The sequence below is a fragment of the Varanus komodoensis genome, unplaced genomic scaffold (assembly GCF_004798865.1).
Source record: "Varanus komodoensis strain SLA01 unplaced genomic scaffold, ASM479886v1 scaffold34_1, whole genome shotgun sequence".
NCBI classification, from domain to species: Eukaryota; Metazoa; Chordata; class Lepidosauria; order Squamata; family Varanidae; genus Varanus; species Varanus komodoensis.
This window is the reverse complement of record NW_025335854.1, coordinates 337,026-353,904: the sequence shown is the minus strand read 5'-3', so window position 1 is coordinate 353,904 and position 16,879 is coordinate 337,026. Positions and strand designations below refer to the sequence as shown.

The 16,879-nt window shown below is 41.0% G+C and overlaps 1 protein-coding gene across 3 annotated transcripts in view; it reads right to left on the bottom strand.

Moving 5' to 3' along the window:
- Positions 1-3,736: 3,736 nt before the first annotated feature.
- Positions 3,737-16,879, bottom strand: part of KCNT2 (potassium sodium-activated channel subfamily T member 2) — a 231,858-nt gene continuing 218,715 nt past the window's right edge. For 2 of the 3 annotated variants that reach the window (XM_044439322.1, XM_044439323.1), the window contains 4 exons: positions 16,684-16,812; positions 7,080-7,380; positions 5,882-5,966; positions 3,737-3,848 (listed from right to left, as the gene is read on the bottom strand). In XM_044439322.1, the coding sequence (XP_044295257.1) occupies positions 3,737-3,848; positions 5,882-5,966; positions 7,080-7,380; positions 16,684-16,812 (627 nt within the window). Of the gene's footprint in view, positions 3,849-5,881; positions 5,967-7,079; positions 7,381-10,694; positions 10,716-16,683; positions 16,813-16,879 lie in introns of all 3 variants that reach the window. The other variant, XM_044439324.1, reaches the window with a different exon arrangement.

Below are 16,879 nucleotides of genomic sequence, written 5' to 3'. Positions count from 1 at the left end.
TCCTCCCTGTATGCCAATACTCTAATTGGGGCACCCTTTTCTGTTGACATTGCATGGTGGAGTCAAAAGCCATACATGCCTCTTCTTTTACTGAGACACTCTCAATTTTCTCAAGAAGTATTTGTCAGATGGCAGCCTGGGGGAAACAAAACAAGCCCAAAGGCTCTTCGGCAGACAGAATTATATGTACGATTCTTTGAATTCTACACAAATTTTGTGTTTCTGGGTGAAGAGAGTCAGGAGTGAGGTAGATACAGAAGTGCATTGCTGGAAACACTCTCCAAGTACACCAATGCCCTTTAAAATGTTTGTATCACCCAGCACTTGTTGGTGGATCACAGGGGCCAGACTGACAGTAGTTTCTGACAGCTCTAAGCTATGGTAAGTTCTGCCTATCTCTTTTAGAAGATGGCTGAAATAAACAATGCATGTAGTTGAACACAAAAGGGAAAGAAGGAAAGAATGTGGGAAAGATTGTGAAAGGGTTTCAGGCTTGTGATGGATGTTGGGGATCTAGACTACTGCTGCTTATGATTTATATTGTTCCCCATACGCTTGACATGGAAGGGTGATTGCTGTTTAACTGCCTTGTTCAAAGGTCAATGCCCTCCTTCAGCCTGTCCTGGTGAGAAGGGAAAGGACACCTTGGTCAGGATGAAGCAGTGGGCTACAGTGGCACCTTCTTGGACAGTAGAAGCCTTTCTTCCATGGGGTAAGCTCCTGGGTGGACCACATACCCTACATGCAGTGGACCACAAATGGACCACGTACCCTACATGCAGATGGTTCCAGTTTCAGCCATCAACATATCCAGGTGGAGCTGGCAGAGACGACTGTGTAAAACCCCGAAGAGCTACTTCCATTAAATGCTAAGCTAACTTAGTATAACACAACTACCTATATTTCTGTCTTACTTGAATGCTGCTGAAGATACTTGCACTATATCAAACAGCACAAAGGTCATCTTCTACTTAGGATTCAGGAAGCTGAATGCCAGGTTCCAGTGCCACCAGCCACTGGCATTTTCCACTGGGAACCATGACAACTGCAGTTCAGTTCCCGTAACTGGAACAAATCTTACCACACCACTGTGCCCTTTCTGTGACTTTCAAGAATTGCAATTCCAACTGAATCTTTCAGCTTTTGGAGACTGTGATGAATTGGCAGTGACTCAGAGTGGAAGTGGTGGGTGTCAAGTAGACCGCCTGTTTGATCATGCAGTGCAGCTGGAAGTTCTGGAAGGCTGCAGAACAGCTAAAGCTGATGCCTAAACAGATGTACTCTGTGTTCAGTGATGAGGTTGTATGATGTCACAAACTGTGTTTTCTTACAACTTACCCTCCGTGAACTTGCCCTTTTCCTAAGTCTCACAGATGCTGAAGATGGAGTATCTGAGACCAGCAAAGATGCTTCACATTATCTTGGTCCTGCATCACTTTAGGAAGCATCTGAGCCTTACTGTATTACTAGAGGAATTGCCTCTTCCAAGGAAAAAAGAAAATAAGAACTTCCACCGAATGAGGAGAAACCCAAGAATGCTTTTCAATCCCTTGTACTTTATATATAGGCATGAAGGTGAGCATGTTGGCTTCAGATGTTACACCTACACAAGGAGAATTGTGCAAAACATGTTACCTTTCTGACATTGCAGATGTGGAAGTAAGGAACACCGTAAGAAAATGGCTTTTATTCATTCACATAGCTGACACATGAAAGAGAGAGAAATAAAGGAATTACTAGTGCGTATGGCTGGAACAATAGCTGGCTCCTTACAATGAATATTACAAGCATTTAAAATGCTGTCAGATGCAGTAGGCGACCATCACATGCATGGATAGGTTTGCTGAGCAGTTTTGGCATAATCTGATTCGTATGCACAAACTTATAGCAGTTCTTTTAAATGATATAGAAAACATAACCTATACATTTAATGCTAATAAGGAATCCAGGCAACAGGCAACAGCATTCCTAACCTCCTCTCCCTAAAAGATTCTTTCTGTAGTAAAATGCATTACTTCCTTTTAAGCAAAAAAAATCTAGACATTTTAGTCTTTGATGCCAACTTAGGGCTGACTCATCCTACCATTGCAGTATGAATATTGCTTTGGTGTCATCCCTCCAAACCCATGATGTTCTAGCATGCTCAATAAAGAGGAATTACATCATTCTCAATGTCTCATGGTTTGGTTTAACTAACAGCCTCCACATTTCAGCAAATCATAGCATGAACCTGGTCCTATTTGTGACTAAATCTTAGTCAAAAACGCCATAAAAATTAACCCCGTCTTTAACCACCCTGCATCCTACTTTTATGTAGGATTAGGTCTGGATCACTCAGTTAAGTACTCTGCAGAGCAGTGTTCTAGAATAACCAGAGTTCTTAATAACTACTGAGGCAGGCAACCAAAAATCCATGGGTTGTTTGGAACCTCCAAGGCTTTCCTGCCAGAGAAGCTGCTTTCTCCTTTTTCTGGATATCACTGACCCATGGGAGAAGCACAGGGCTATGTGAGTTGGCAGAAGAGCCTTAGCAGGTGAATTGCAGGCCTGTGAATTTTTAGCTACCTGTTACATGAACATGCCACAGACTATGTTTCCAGCCATCCTTGAAACAAGCAAGCAAGCAAACAAACAAACAAACAAAGCTTATGAATATCATTTTCTGTTCTTGCATGGTGTTCCCAGTAACCTACGATCCAACAAGCTTATTGGGCCACCTTCCACTTAGCTTGAGCATTGCTGGAGCATCAGTGGCTACCAGGCCACACAGCCACATGTATAAGCTTTTCAGTGAAAAGAATGTGTAATTCTTGCCCAGACCATTTTTCCAACTGGCTTGACTTTCTGATTGGATGTTATGAAGTTTCTCATAAGTCTTCTCCCTTCTTGATGCATCAACAGCAAGCGGGCTTTTATAAATGTGGTAGCTCAGGATGCTGGCTTCCAGTCCCAGGCAAAACCATTGAGCCGGTTCCCATCCCATTCTCCATTAAATTGTGAGTCCCTTACGGCAGAGATCAATTCACTGCCCTTCTCTCCCCTGTACTGGTACTTGCCTTGAATTTTCAATAGAGATGGATACAAATCTAAATGAATCATTGATTTCAAATAGCCAGGATCTAAACATTGTTGGGAAAACTATGAGATATGAAGTACACAGAACTGAGGGACTTGATGGAAGAACAATCAGAGGACTATTGTTCAGTGCTAACACTGAACACTGAATGTTGCTTCAGCAGTACACTTTCTGAATTCTACTTTAAGATGCCAGAAACATAACTTGCCTGAACCTTCCTTTGACTATCAACTTAAGTGCAAGAATCAGATGTTTATGATACAAGAATCACAATGGCCACAGTGGATTATGTTTAATAATAAATCACTGCCCCACAGTGGCTATTTGAAATCTGGATAGGAAAGCAAGATCATTATGCTAAGCATCTCTCTCATTTAGATTCTTCCTTGTACTGAGCAACACCATGGGCATATTTGTTTGGAATGTACTTTTTCTTGTTAATATCAACTCCAGGAGTAAAATAGTTCTTTGGAAGCCTTGCACAGGTTTGCAGAATCATTTTTGAAACCCTGGTGAAATAGTTGTTCAGCTGACATTAGTTGAACATCTGCCAGTTCTCATATAAGTCCAAATATAATGAATTTATCATTATATTTTCACTAAATTTCAAAACAGCTATTCATATAAAAATATCTTTTTCTCATTGCTCTGCGTGATGCATCAAAGCTGTGTTTCTTCCCTGGTGTCTTGCCCAATTGCATGGCAGAAGCTGTTTTTCCGGCTGGACTTAGTGTTTGGAACGTATGACAATGGATCTGGACGAATCAAGTATCTAGAAAAAGAAAAAGTTTTAAAAGTTTAAAAGTAAAAAAGGGGGAAGGAGAGAGGATAAAAAGGGGGATGGGAAGGAGAGGGGAGGGGAAGGGGAGGGGGGACGGGAGGGGATTACACTAATTCACATTGACCCCAACAAGTCATCACACAACTATTATTTGAAATGCATTTCACTACTGTGGACTGGTGGCTCCAATATCAGTGTGGTCGTTTATCCACTCCAGGCTTCTGAACTGTATAGGAGCTGTTTGTGGTGCTGAACATGGTCCCAGTCTAGGTTTAGCACCATCAGTATCTCCTTAAAAGTTCTACCTATGGCCTGAAATGTATTAAATGCCTGACTGAAATTGGGATGACCAGCAGTCACTACACTTCATTTTGGATTAATAACCAATGGTTTCTTGTGGCAACTAATGTCTCCAATATACACAGAAAACATAGTTGGACTTAATACAAAACAAAGGAAACTCAATTAAGCAGAAGTCAGAGATGCAATAAATCACATTAGCAGCCATCTCAGTCAAAAAGCTCCCTTATGCTTTCTTTCACAAGCTTTAAGGTGGCTCCCAGTGCATTTTTGTTGAGGCAGAGATGGCCAAATGCCTCCCACTACATTACTAGTCCTTGGATGTATGCTGCCCCACATTCAATGCCACCAGCCACACAGAAAATCTATCAAATTTACGTGTGAATTGATGCATGCACATTTTGGCAGTTTTCAGTTTGTGATCCTATTCCTCCACAGTCCAAATTACCAATGTGTGTGAACACATACATTACACTGATTGAGACACCAGACAAAATGTTATCTCAATCTGAAGGTATGAGTGCATTGAGATTCCATTTTGGGTAATGTGTAATGGATGAACATGTGTGCTCATGAAAGCTGATGTCTTAGTAGAAGACAAAAAGAGGCAAAACTTGAACAGTTTGCCAAAATCTGCATATACAACAATGTTAATTCAGTGTGAAATTCCACAATTTAGCATGCAGAAAATGTTCAAATAGAAATGCTTTTTAAGTATCCCTGTTTTTTGATGGAAGGATACATACTCAGAGTTTAAATGAAATAACACCAACCTGGCATGGCACTATGGGTTTCCCATGCTGTGTGAACTTGATGATCATGGGTTCTACAGGAGTTAAACAACCCTTGCATAAACCTTAAACAGACCACGAGTTATGTGAAGATTCTTTAATTCTCATATAAGCCTGGTTCACTGGGTTTGTACAACATAACAAGTCATGAAGAGGGGCTGCATATTCAAAATAGTGGGGACACAAGTGCTGCACACTCATCATGGATTAAATAAACCACAGTTAGTTGCTGTGTTGGGCTAACACCCCCATACAGTCATGTAGAGCTTCAGCTATTGGATAGTATAGAAATATAATAAGAATAGTAGTAGCAGCAGCAGCCACGGTGGAAAAGTATGAATGGTCACTCTTCCTCACCAACCTTACATGGAAAAACTTTTAGATAAATCTATGAACAAGGCCTGGAATTATTCAACTCTGGGGACCAGGCCAAACAGAGATATTGTTCATACTAACACTGGATTTCTTCAGAAAAAGCATTTGGGCTGGGGGTGGGGGCAAAATAAAATAAAATAATACAATAAAACAAAATAAAGCAACCAGGAGAACATTTATAAGGTGGTGTTAAAACATTCTTAATAACTTTTGGCCTACTGTTTGTAGAATATCTTGACTGGAGGAGACATTTTGGAAATTTTGAGGGTGAGTAAACAGGAGTGAAGCATTTACATTACTTATTATTTGCATTTCTTATTACTTATAAGTGATTATGCTGAAAACTTTGTCGGGAAATAACTTTTCCACATGCACCACATGGGCAGGGAGCAGTTACCAAGAGGGTATGGGGTATGAAAACGATCACTTTCATGAACCCTCCCACTCTCAGCTGACAGTGTTTAAAATGGAACTTCAGTACAGTCTTAAACAATCCCTGCAATACAAAAGTGGAAGCCAAAAGTTTGGTAAGTCTTATTGTTTCTGGCCTTAACTCACACAACATCATTCAGCTCAAGTCGTGTGTCTGGTGAAGGATTGATCAGGATGTAGGAAAGCGTGTTATGATGGTCATTCATTTCATCTAGAGAAAGAAAGAGAAGGAAGGGAATTTGTACTGATTGATCGATTGATTTATAGGCTGCCTTTTTTTTTTAAAGAATATGTTGAACCATTGGTCTTTAAATGAGGACATGACTTGCCCAAACAAGGGTCAAAGTAGCATGAGTGACATTGTGTCAAGGAGAAAGAAAAGTAAGGGGAAAGGGTCAGGAACTGCAAGATCAATATATGCTAAACACTGAAAACTGGTGCTCATGTCATATGACAGACTGGGCTTCAAGGTGGGCCCTGGTTTGATAAGGTTGGAGACCAGTGAAATTTGCCTTATATATTTGATGATCCATATGAAAATCCATAGGATAATTGAAAGAAGGATAGATTTTGATAAAGCCACATTTAAGCAGTTGCGTTTATAAAGAAACCAATGGCCCCATAATAAACCCAGCATTTATTTTAAATAGAACTTTTTAAAATTGGAAATATTTGACAAGCCCTCATTTTGTTAACCAGTCAGATTATTAAAATAAAGTAATTTATAGGGTTTCCATAATCAGATCTGCCCCTTCCTCTCCTTTGCATCTGAGAAGCCTGAGCTATATTTAGAAGTCACTTACAGAGCTACTTGAAGCAAAGGAGAGGGAGAGAAAAAATGCCTTTTCTTTTTTGCAGCTGTTTTTAGGGGAGAGGGGAAAGAGTCAGCACTCACTAAATTAAATTTCTTTCACCAAAAGCTATCACTCATTCACTTGGACCAGCAAATATCTAACAGTTTCACAAGCAAGCCTTCTTAATGGAGATGTGTTACTGTTCAGAAACTGCTCCCAACTATTGATAGTTAATTATCTTGTGTTACTGTTGCTTGCAAAGCAGCCATATCATAACTATAAAGACATTTCTGCACCATGAAAGATGAATCAGCTTATCCAGCAGGAGCTCCTTAGTTCCCTCCATTGCAAGAACTCTTAATCAAACCTACCCCTTCTTACCTGTTGCTTAGATTGCCAAGTTGTAAGAAGGTCTGCTCGTTCATTGCAAGCTCACTGAGTTCACACAGGAGCATTTGGACATTTGACATTTCTTCTATCCAAATAGAAAATCACAACATCCATTTCATATGTGTCTTTACAGTGCCTACCGTAGCCTGCTGTTGAAAGTCCCAGATGTTTCATTCTGTTTTTCACCAGTTCAGCAAGTTCCTGTCTTTCTGACCTTCTGTAGAGATTCATTCTCTGCTGACTTATTTTCTCCGCTGTTTTTGCTGAGTGCTTTGGAACTTTTCGGCTCAGTCGCCGAGCCCACTGCATACTTTTGCGTCGTAACAAAGGATGATCTGATTGATCACTGGATGTTGAGTTACGATGATTGTTACGGTAGTTAAATTGTTCTTTGTTATCCTTGGTGTCCTCCCATTCTTCCACACTAATAGAAATTTGGGACTTTAAAGAGAAACCCAATGCAGGAATTAAATTGTTTTGGAAATGCTTTCTTTCTTCAAATAAAGCATCTTAAGTCATCTCATTCATCAAGCCCCCATACCTTCCTATACCTTTCATAAGTACAGGTTAGGTGACAAGTGGCTGGAGAGCAGCACTTGTGAAAGGGACCTCGGGGTACTGGCTGACTGCAGGCTAAACATGAGTCATCAGTGTGATGCAGTGGTCAAGAGGGCGAACGCCACCCTTGGTTGCATAGCCAGAAGTGTGGCTTCTAGATCGAGAGAGGTATTACTACCACTCTATATGACTCTGGTGCGCCCAGAACTGGAGTATTGTGCTCAGTTCTGGGCCCCTCATTACAGAAAGGATATAGCCAGGTTAGAGTCAGTGCAGCGTAGGGCCACAAGGTTGGTGGCCGGTTTGCAGGGGATGGGGTATGAGGCTAGACTGAAGGAATTGGGTCTCTTCAGCCTGGAGAAGAGGAGACTCAGAGGGGATATGTTGGCGACATACAGGTATGTGAGGGGATGTCACATGCAGATGGGTAGAGACCTGCTTTCCCCGGCAGAGGAAAGCAGGACGCGCTCCAATGGAGCAAAGCTCAGGGAGCCAAGGTTCCATTTAGATGCCAGGAAGCACTTCCTGACAGTCAGGACCCCAAGGGTGTGGAATGGGCTTCCACGAGAGGTCGTTGAGGCCCCATCGGTGAGGGTGTTCAAGGATAGGCTGAACATGCACAAGGTGGGCATGTTGTGAGTGGAGCCGGCTGGTGCTGGAGGTCAGACTAGATGGCCCGGGAGACCCCTTCTGACTCGCTGTTTTTCTATGTTTCTATGTTCCAAGTATAAAGCCAATAGATGTCACACTGCACCCATGGTAGGAACCAAAGAATAGGCCAGCATTTCCTTGGAGGAAAAAAATGCTACAGACCACTGTAGATTGTGTTTGTGTTAATGGTACAGAACCACTTATACCACATTGTACAGAACTGCTAAAAGAGTACACAGAATTGGGCAGGCTGTGAAGATGCTAGCAAAATTGCACAGGGGCTCTATAAGCATTTAAATATGCTTTCATATTTATGAATTGGCTGTATACACCCATGATACCACTTGAACGTGTACTTTTTCCCCAATGGGGCTTTGTTTCTGGAGAGTTTCCAAGTATAATTCAACTCAAATACTACTAGTGGAGCACCTTTGAATCTTTTAGTTGTACATGGCATTAGTGAAACCTCTTTAGTTGGAGTCTCCTCTTGTGCATAATTCAGAAACTAGGTTCTGCTACTGAAACAACATTTACACTAGTGAAATAGCATAGCTGGATATTTTCCATTTAAGTTTTAAATACCAGAGACAGCGAAATAGCACTGGAAGCAAAAGTATGAGAAAGATTTTGGAAGTGATCAACAGGTTCAAATTATTCAGATTTTGGAATCTGTTTTGGCAGCATACTTGGATTTATGTGGGGCCCGTATGGTCTTACCAGACGAAACATGACCCAAAGGCAGAGCATGACCTAATGCTACCTATTTCTAAACCTATATGAAAGTGAGCCAGCAGAGACTCAATAGGCTCATGAGACATGGGACAAGCTTAGAAGTCACAAAGCTATTGGGCAGCAGGGGGACATATGCTAGTTTTACACAGTATAACATGTTAATTGGAGAGAGGGCAGTCTGCAAGACAAATTCATCTGATTCTGAGGAGGAGGTGGAGGTGGAGGTGGAGGGGCAGAGTTGGATGGATGACTTGGCAGTTTCAAGGTGACCTACTCAAGTTTCATCAACAGAGCATAGGAACCAGCCCATCTTGGAAAAGGAGGGAGATCTTTCAGAACGGGATGTGGGGAAGATGCAGAGGGCATGCCTTGACCTTGTTGGCAGACAACAGACAAAGAAAGCAGATCACTTAAGAAGTATCCAGTGCTCCCACTCTCTAGCCCACAAGCTGCAGGAGCCACCCTGAGGGTGGAGCCAGAAGCTTTTCGGAAAAGGAGGAATGAAGGGAAGTTTCAGTTTGGAGTACATGCTTCTCTCACACCTCAAGGAAAGCACTACCTTGATTTATACTGTTTTGTGATCTAGTAAGCTCTAACTGTGCTTCTAAAATCCCCATTGCATGGAGAGAGATTAGAAGAAACCAAAAGGAAGAGAGGATATCTACTTGTGATGCATGCATGCACATCTGAACACACCAGGGGTGCGAAGTAGTGTGTGGGGGCTGGATTGCTCAAATGTGGTCTTGGAGCAGGAATGGGATTCATTCTACCCTGCACCTCCAGGCCTCATAACAGCTGGGCATCACTGCTGAATCTCCAGTTCCAATTTCAGATAGCAGTGGGGATGCCTTCCAAGGGGAATCCTCCAGGGGGCAGGGCTTGGAGATGAAGGTCCATCCCCAGAAGGAACCCCAAGAAGTGGTCACAGACATTGGAGTGCTTTACAGGCTAGGGGTTTAGCACTCTTGTAACTGGCACTGGTGTGTTGTTTTTACCACACGGGGTATATCTCATGGGAGACTGGGAAGTGGGCACACAATGGGAGACCAAGTCTTAATAGGAAACTGGGGTATCGAGGAAGTAGATTTCAATGATTCCTTGCATGTTCTCTTCCTTCTTCCACAACAGGTATGATGCGACACAGAATGTGACCCAGGAATGCACTTTTTGTAGAAAGCTGGCACTATTTATGAGGCTAATGCTTATGATATAAAGTCTTCACCACTACTGGAATGAATCCCATTCCTGCTCCAAGATCACATCTGGAGTGTGGCAATGCTCCCTCATGCTAACTCCTCTTTTCTCTTTGCTGCAGGAGACAAAGAACTGAGATAGCAGGGAGAATGCAGTGGCAGCTGGACTAGCCCACATAAGGTCCCATATCCCCTAGACCTACAGCATCTCATTCTTAAATCTCTAGTCTTCCAATCTGCTATCAGGGAAGCATGGTGTTTGTGCCACTAAATGGCACTGGAACCAAACTAGCTACTACTGGCATTTCTCCATCCTGTCTTCCCTTTCTGGGTGATGCTGGAGTGCAACATAATTTTGAGATGTACGCACACACACACAAAACACATAGCAAATGTGGCAATTCTGTGAAGCAACCAGAACGTTTCATTTTGCACAATCACTGTGATCTGCATTATACAACCTCATGATTGTGCACAACTCTAGACTGCAGGATTAACATCGGCCCAAGACTATTGAGTGTTCATTCATTCCCATAATTTGTGTCATTTTCCTAAAACCATTCAGGGATTTTGTTCATTAGGCCAACACTGTGCAAAAGGAAACCCAAGGCGAATACTTACTTGTGAAGCCATTTCTCGAGACTGACACAAAGTGGGAGGTCAGGAGGAGGAAAGAAAACAAAACACCATTCAAACAATAGCACCCGAACAAGGAATACACAATTGCACTTATCACAACATTGGGGTTGTACAAGTAAATGCACACAGTTAGAAGCTTGTGGACTGTGGAATATACTTGCACTTTCAATTCTCAATCAGTTGAACATAGGCAGGAAAGGTGTGCTCACATAAGCCATCATTTCACATGATGGCCCTTGATCAATCAATACTGTTAAATAGGTTTCATGTGTGAGGACACAAATGGAATTTCATTCATCCTGTGAAACTCAAGTGTCTCTGTTGTGTCCAGTTTTTGAAATCAGGAAGATAAATTTGTGGGTACCATACTCATACTTTCCTTTCATGGACAACAGATCATGCAACTGATAGTTTATATAGATGGTTTCATAGATGTCCTTTTTAGTAACAGGGCTTAGCTTTAATCCTAACCTGCAAAGGGATGTCCACTTTTAGGATTTGTATAGCATGTGCAATTCTCTCTCCTCCCTCTCGTTTTTCCCTGCCCCTTCCTTGCAACGTTTTAATGGAAATCAAAGCAACAAAAAAGTGAAGTTCCCATCACTGCAATTCAGCTCAGCCCAGTCCAAGCCAAGGGTGCATCTCCCCCGCCCCCTGCAGCTTTCCCTGAAAATCAATTGGACTTTTCAAATGGATGCTTAAAAATAAAAGGAAAGGTTTGTTTTTGGCTTTGCTGGGCTTGTTCATTCTTTTGAGTGTTCAGTATGGGCACTTAGCAAGCCTGGCGGATGTTTAACTGCCTTTACCTTGGGGAAAGAAGTAACACACCTCAGTGGTCATTTCAGCCCAGCAGAGGCCTTGCGCTGAGAACCAGCAGAGGGATTTGGGCACTGGAATCTTCAAAGTGAAGCCCTGGGATTCTTGGCCAAAAGAGTGATGTTCTTTGTATCATTTACAGATAAAGAATGGCCTTGTGTTAAAATGGGACCACTACTGATTGCTACACTCTTTCCCAAGGTCAAGTGCTTGAAGAACAGAGAAGGGAAGCATAAGGAAGTCAAGAAAGCAATAGATGCGCATGTGGGCAGAAATGCAAATGAGTGATAAAAAGCTACAAGGGTTAAGCAGAATGCCTAGAGGATTTGAAGCAGTGTGAAGGCACAGGGGCAGAAGTCCTACAAGATTTCCTCTATCAATTATCACTTCCTGAGATAACAGAACAAGAAGGATATATGAAAAGTTTCCTTTAGATTAATCACACCTTTGCATACAGTAGGATCAAATGTATATGTTGGTGATTGGTTAAAGTGCACTCTTGCTAAATGGTATTAATTGGAAGTATAATTTCCTTGTTCCATCTTTGGGGAATCTGCTCCTTTTCTTAGCAGATTACTCATTCTGCAGAATGATAATACAACTTATCACATACCATGAACAGTTGCGTACCACAAACAGTTCATTACTTTCTTGATCTCCATGTTAATGGAACAGAGAATTGTGTGCAAAATGTTGCACCTTCTGGTACTGAGGTGAGAATGAGGCTTCTATAATCCCAGTTTGATTCAGGCAGACTTGGAAGGAAATGGACTTGAGGCCCAACATGTTGACTGAGACAAGTTCACATTCTGACTCACAACATCCCTAGTCTGAGCAACCCAACACAGAATTTCTTTTTTAAAAAATTAGATATCATTCATGTGATGTTTGTGGCATGCAAATTGAATATTCGGCCCCTTGGGTGGAGAAAGGATTGAATTCTCTCCCTTTAAAATGAAGTCAAACTCCAAAAAACTACCTTTCCACAACTGCCATCTTAGCATTCCTGAATTCAACATGAGAAATTGTGGATTATTAAAGGGAATATACATGATCTGGAGGCATAAGTACAGCTCCAATTACCCCCAGAATTTAATGCACACCTAACTAAGGATGTAATTGTTGGTGCTATATTCCCTGAAAATAAACACTGATGCTGATTATCTATCAAAGAATGAGTACAAGTTTATTTTGCACTGAATTGTGACAGAGACCAAAGAGAATTGCAGGGCCTATGTATTCTTTAACGAAGAGCAAGGGAAAAAACCTCTACCTCACAGCCTGCTTCTCATGAGTTAGTAATGCACCCATTGGCTACTGACAAGTACAAATGCTTGGATCCATCAGTGAATTGCTGTACACTGAAGAGCGCCAATGTCCTGTACATGGGCATTTGGAGAAACTCTTGTACATAAGCATTCCTCAATCACATTCTGTGACCACCAAGCTGTGTTGTGATAGAAGCAAAAACTGTCCTTGATACAGAATAAGTCAATGAGATTATTCTGTGTCTTCATACTTCACATATTTAATGGCACAGCACATTCCAGACCATTGGATGTCTGCATTTAAAAGTAGGATCTATGATAAGATGGTAATCCAGGAAAATAAGGCCAATTTAACACACAAATGGCATTTTCACAGCAAATAATATGCTTTAGAATTAAGGAAGTAAAGTTGAGCCTGGGCTGAGAAATACCATGATTAATTCCTATTCATTTCACTGGGTCTACACTAAGTAGGACTTACACTGATCTCTAATCATAACAGAAGCTATTTCAAAACATACATTTCAGCATTTTGTAGATATAAAAAATTTATGAATGTTTGCTGCTACTTTATAAATAAAAATAAACAGATGCTGCTGCTGGATTTTTTAAAAAACAAATTCAAGGCAAAGCTGAAAGTTGCAGCTTGGGTATGAATATCTGTGGAATTTCTCTAAATTGGGTTTTACATGTTTTTAGAATGAAAGAAGGCAGAAGATTTAACTTCTCCAATCAATCCATATATTTTTAAAGGCTTTTCATGTGAAGACTTCTAACCTGCTTTAACACTTATTAGCCTTATAGGCATCAGCTTGCTCACGTGAGTGGTAAAAGTGTCGTGAGACGTGTGTGCAGGCCATGCCTGAGAGAGAGAGAGAGAGAGAGAGAGAGAGAGCGCGAGAGCGAGCGAGCGAGAGAGAGAGAGAGCGCTATCCCTGCCCATGCCTACTCGGTCCAATCATTCCATTTTGAGTGGGGGAACTCTGAAGTGTGTTTCTATTCACATTCCAGAGAAAGCAAATACACAGCAGTGATCCCCTTGCATGATCTTACTGCTCAAAGCAGGAAAGTTGAGGGCTGATGAACTGGGGATGTTCAGCAGATGGATACTGTTTGTATGTATGCCCAGTCCCCTTCCCACTTTTCCATCTCACCTGAACAGTTTGAATACCTGCAAAGGGCTACTTTCATGGATAAACATCACATGAACTGGGAACTCCCAGGTATCACCAGCCCCAGCTGCCATGAGTGTAGCAACTGCTGGTAGTACTGAGGACACAGGAGCTGCTACGAGCTAAAGCCACAATTCTTTAGTTTATACATTGCCTTTGTCCATGCAAAAGTGCACATGAGACTCAGAACAAACAGCCTGCATGGAAACAGAACAAGTAAGTGAACCACCCTTCAAATGTGAAGAAACCAAGGGTTGACCTGGGAATGCCAATAAGTAGGTTTATCAGTTTTCGAATACTATAGCAACTGATGTGGCTATTACTCTGTGTGAATGCAGCTAGGAGTTAAATTAATCCTGAGATGCATGAGAGCAGAAATACACTTCATCAGAAACATAGGGCTGCTGCCAGAAATGACCCCTTCTTAATGAATAAGTGCACTTAATTTTAATTAGGAATTCCCTTTCTGAATGTGTGAGTATGCTTCAGTTTAATCGTGTTTCAACATCATTATGTCGAGTGCTGCCCTTCTCCCACATTGGTTCTTGCCAGTGAAGAAATGCTTTGTGTCATGATATCAGGGATAAATTGAACCATACATTATGGAAAAGAAAATGTAACATGGACTCATCTTTCTGAAAAACTGCTCTTAGACAGTTCTTAATAAAGGCAAGCTTGTCATTGCTCTTAACAGTGTAGTGTTATTTGTATATTATTAAGGGCCTTTTCAGGCAATTTTAATGAGAACTACCAACCCAATATACCAATCCAACTTCAAATAAACTGAGGTATACTGTGTAAATGAGGTCTCCGTAGCAATTGGTTTGGAATCCATATTATTCCACTTTATGATTGGCACTTCTTCCACTAGAAACATTATCATTTCCAGGGATCTTATCTAATGGAAAAAGTCCCAGAAGAAAATTCTGAGGATCACAAAAGCCATGGGAAACAAGTCAATATATGACAAGGCTGAAAATACACCATTGTTTGTGGGACAAATGATTCAGACTATTTTAATGTGTTATATGAGGTCAGATTTTCAAGGAGTTCCAATACATTCAAGGTATTGCCTATGAATTTATGAAAAAACAATGCAATCTAATATTTTAGTGAGGCACAAATACTTCCAAATTCAGCAGGCACCAGAAATGTACCATATTTCCTTACATCTATGTCCATGTATGTTTTAAATAACTTACTTTCATTCAGATATTTTATTAGATACTAGGAAAAGCAACCTTGGATGTCTTTTCTACCTGTACTTGAGATAGAAGTATATGTATTGACTTGTTACTTCTCAACCTTGTTTTTTCCTCAAAGGAATTGATCCTGGAATGACTGCTCTGAAGTTCCTACCTACCATTTATTCAGATTTTATACTGCATTTTATCTTTATTAATATTTTACATAGCAATCATATTTTAATATACATAACAGTAATTCCCAACCCTTATGCTGGTGTTATGTGTACCGAAGAGCTTCCTTGTGTGATACCATGTGAAAATTTCTATGAAAAATGAACACATGAATTATTGCTTAAACACACTGCATCATTCAAGGGAATTCCTATTGGTTTACAAAAGCCTTCTATGGATGTTTATACAGTGAAAGTAATACTGTGTAAAACACAGTCAGCCCAAACATACTGTATATCATGGCAACTAAGCAGGCTTCTGTTTTTAATATTTGCTTATCTAATGCTGTATTTAATATCTGTTAACCCCCCACATCTTGAAGGGTTACTGAGAACACGTTCTGGGACAGGTTATGTGTTCCTGTCTATTTTATATTCTTGCCATAACTTCATTGTTGTGATTTTCTGCAGAGGGTTGTTTTTAATGCATGTGTGAAATGGTGAACCAGATCACAATACTGCCAAATGCTGTTTGCCTGGTTTCCTTCCATACCCGTGACCACCCTTTATGCTTCTCATGGTGCTTTAGTGAAATGGGGGCACAGTGGAAGCTTATATGGGAATTTTATGACAGCAGCATGCATCAAGAGTAGAGGCCAGTGCTAATGGCCCAGAGTATGGTCTGATGGCATATAAAGCATCCACCATGTTGAAGCTAAGCAGTTCTGGGAATGGCCTGACTTTGGAGGGGAGACCACCTGGGAACCTCATGTTCTACCTTGAGTTCCTCAATGGGATAAAGGTGGGGAAAATATAATTAGCAAACTACTGTTCTACGATTCTGTGAAAAGATCCAATATATAAAGTGGGAAGGGGGATGAGGAAGGAAAATGAAAGCAAGCAAACTTAGCACCACTGCTTTAAAATACACCCATACAAAACCTTACAATGATCTGCTTCAATGGAATGAGTTTAAAGGCAAAAAGGAGCAAAAGGAGTGTCTCTCCCTATGAAAGAAATGGAGCAGCTCTGTTATTTTTACTCCTTCAGCTGCAATTCCTTTTCTTGAATTGTTTCCCATACAAGCTGGTCTTGCTAGGATTTTTGGTCTATAAGCTCGTAGTGAATAGGAGTCAGGGGCTGCAGTCAGTTGTGTCTCTGTGAAGCATACTGACTCCCTATTACGAGCTTAAAATTCATAATTTACATTTAGAGTGAGAAAACAGCATGTTATGAACACAGTTTCAGAGCAAAATGTGAATAGGACACGAGAAAGGGGTAAGTAAAATGGTTAATTACAAACATCACACAGCCAACATGCCTTATAAATGTGTGCAAGAAAATTAAGCCATCCAAACCTCTGATGTTGCAAGTTTCTGTGATTCGGTTCTATAGATTCCAATAGGAATATCTCCTGTAGAAGAACAGAGCTTCTGATAAAGTCGGGCATATGTTCTGATCCACAAATCATCTTCTGTGATTTTCATCTAGGTAACAAGAACAGCAGCAAAGGAGCTCCAAGTTTCTGGCTGGCTGTTTATTTGTTTGTTTGTT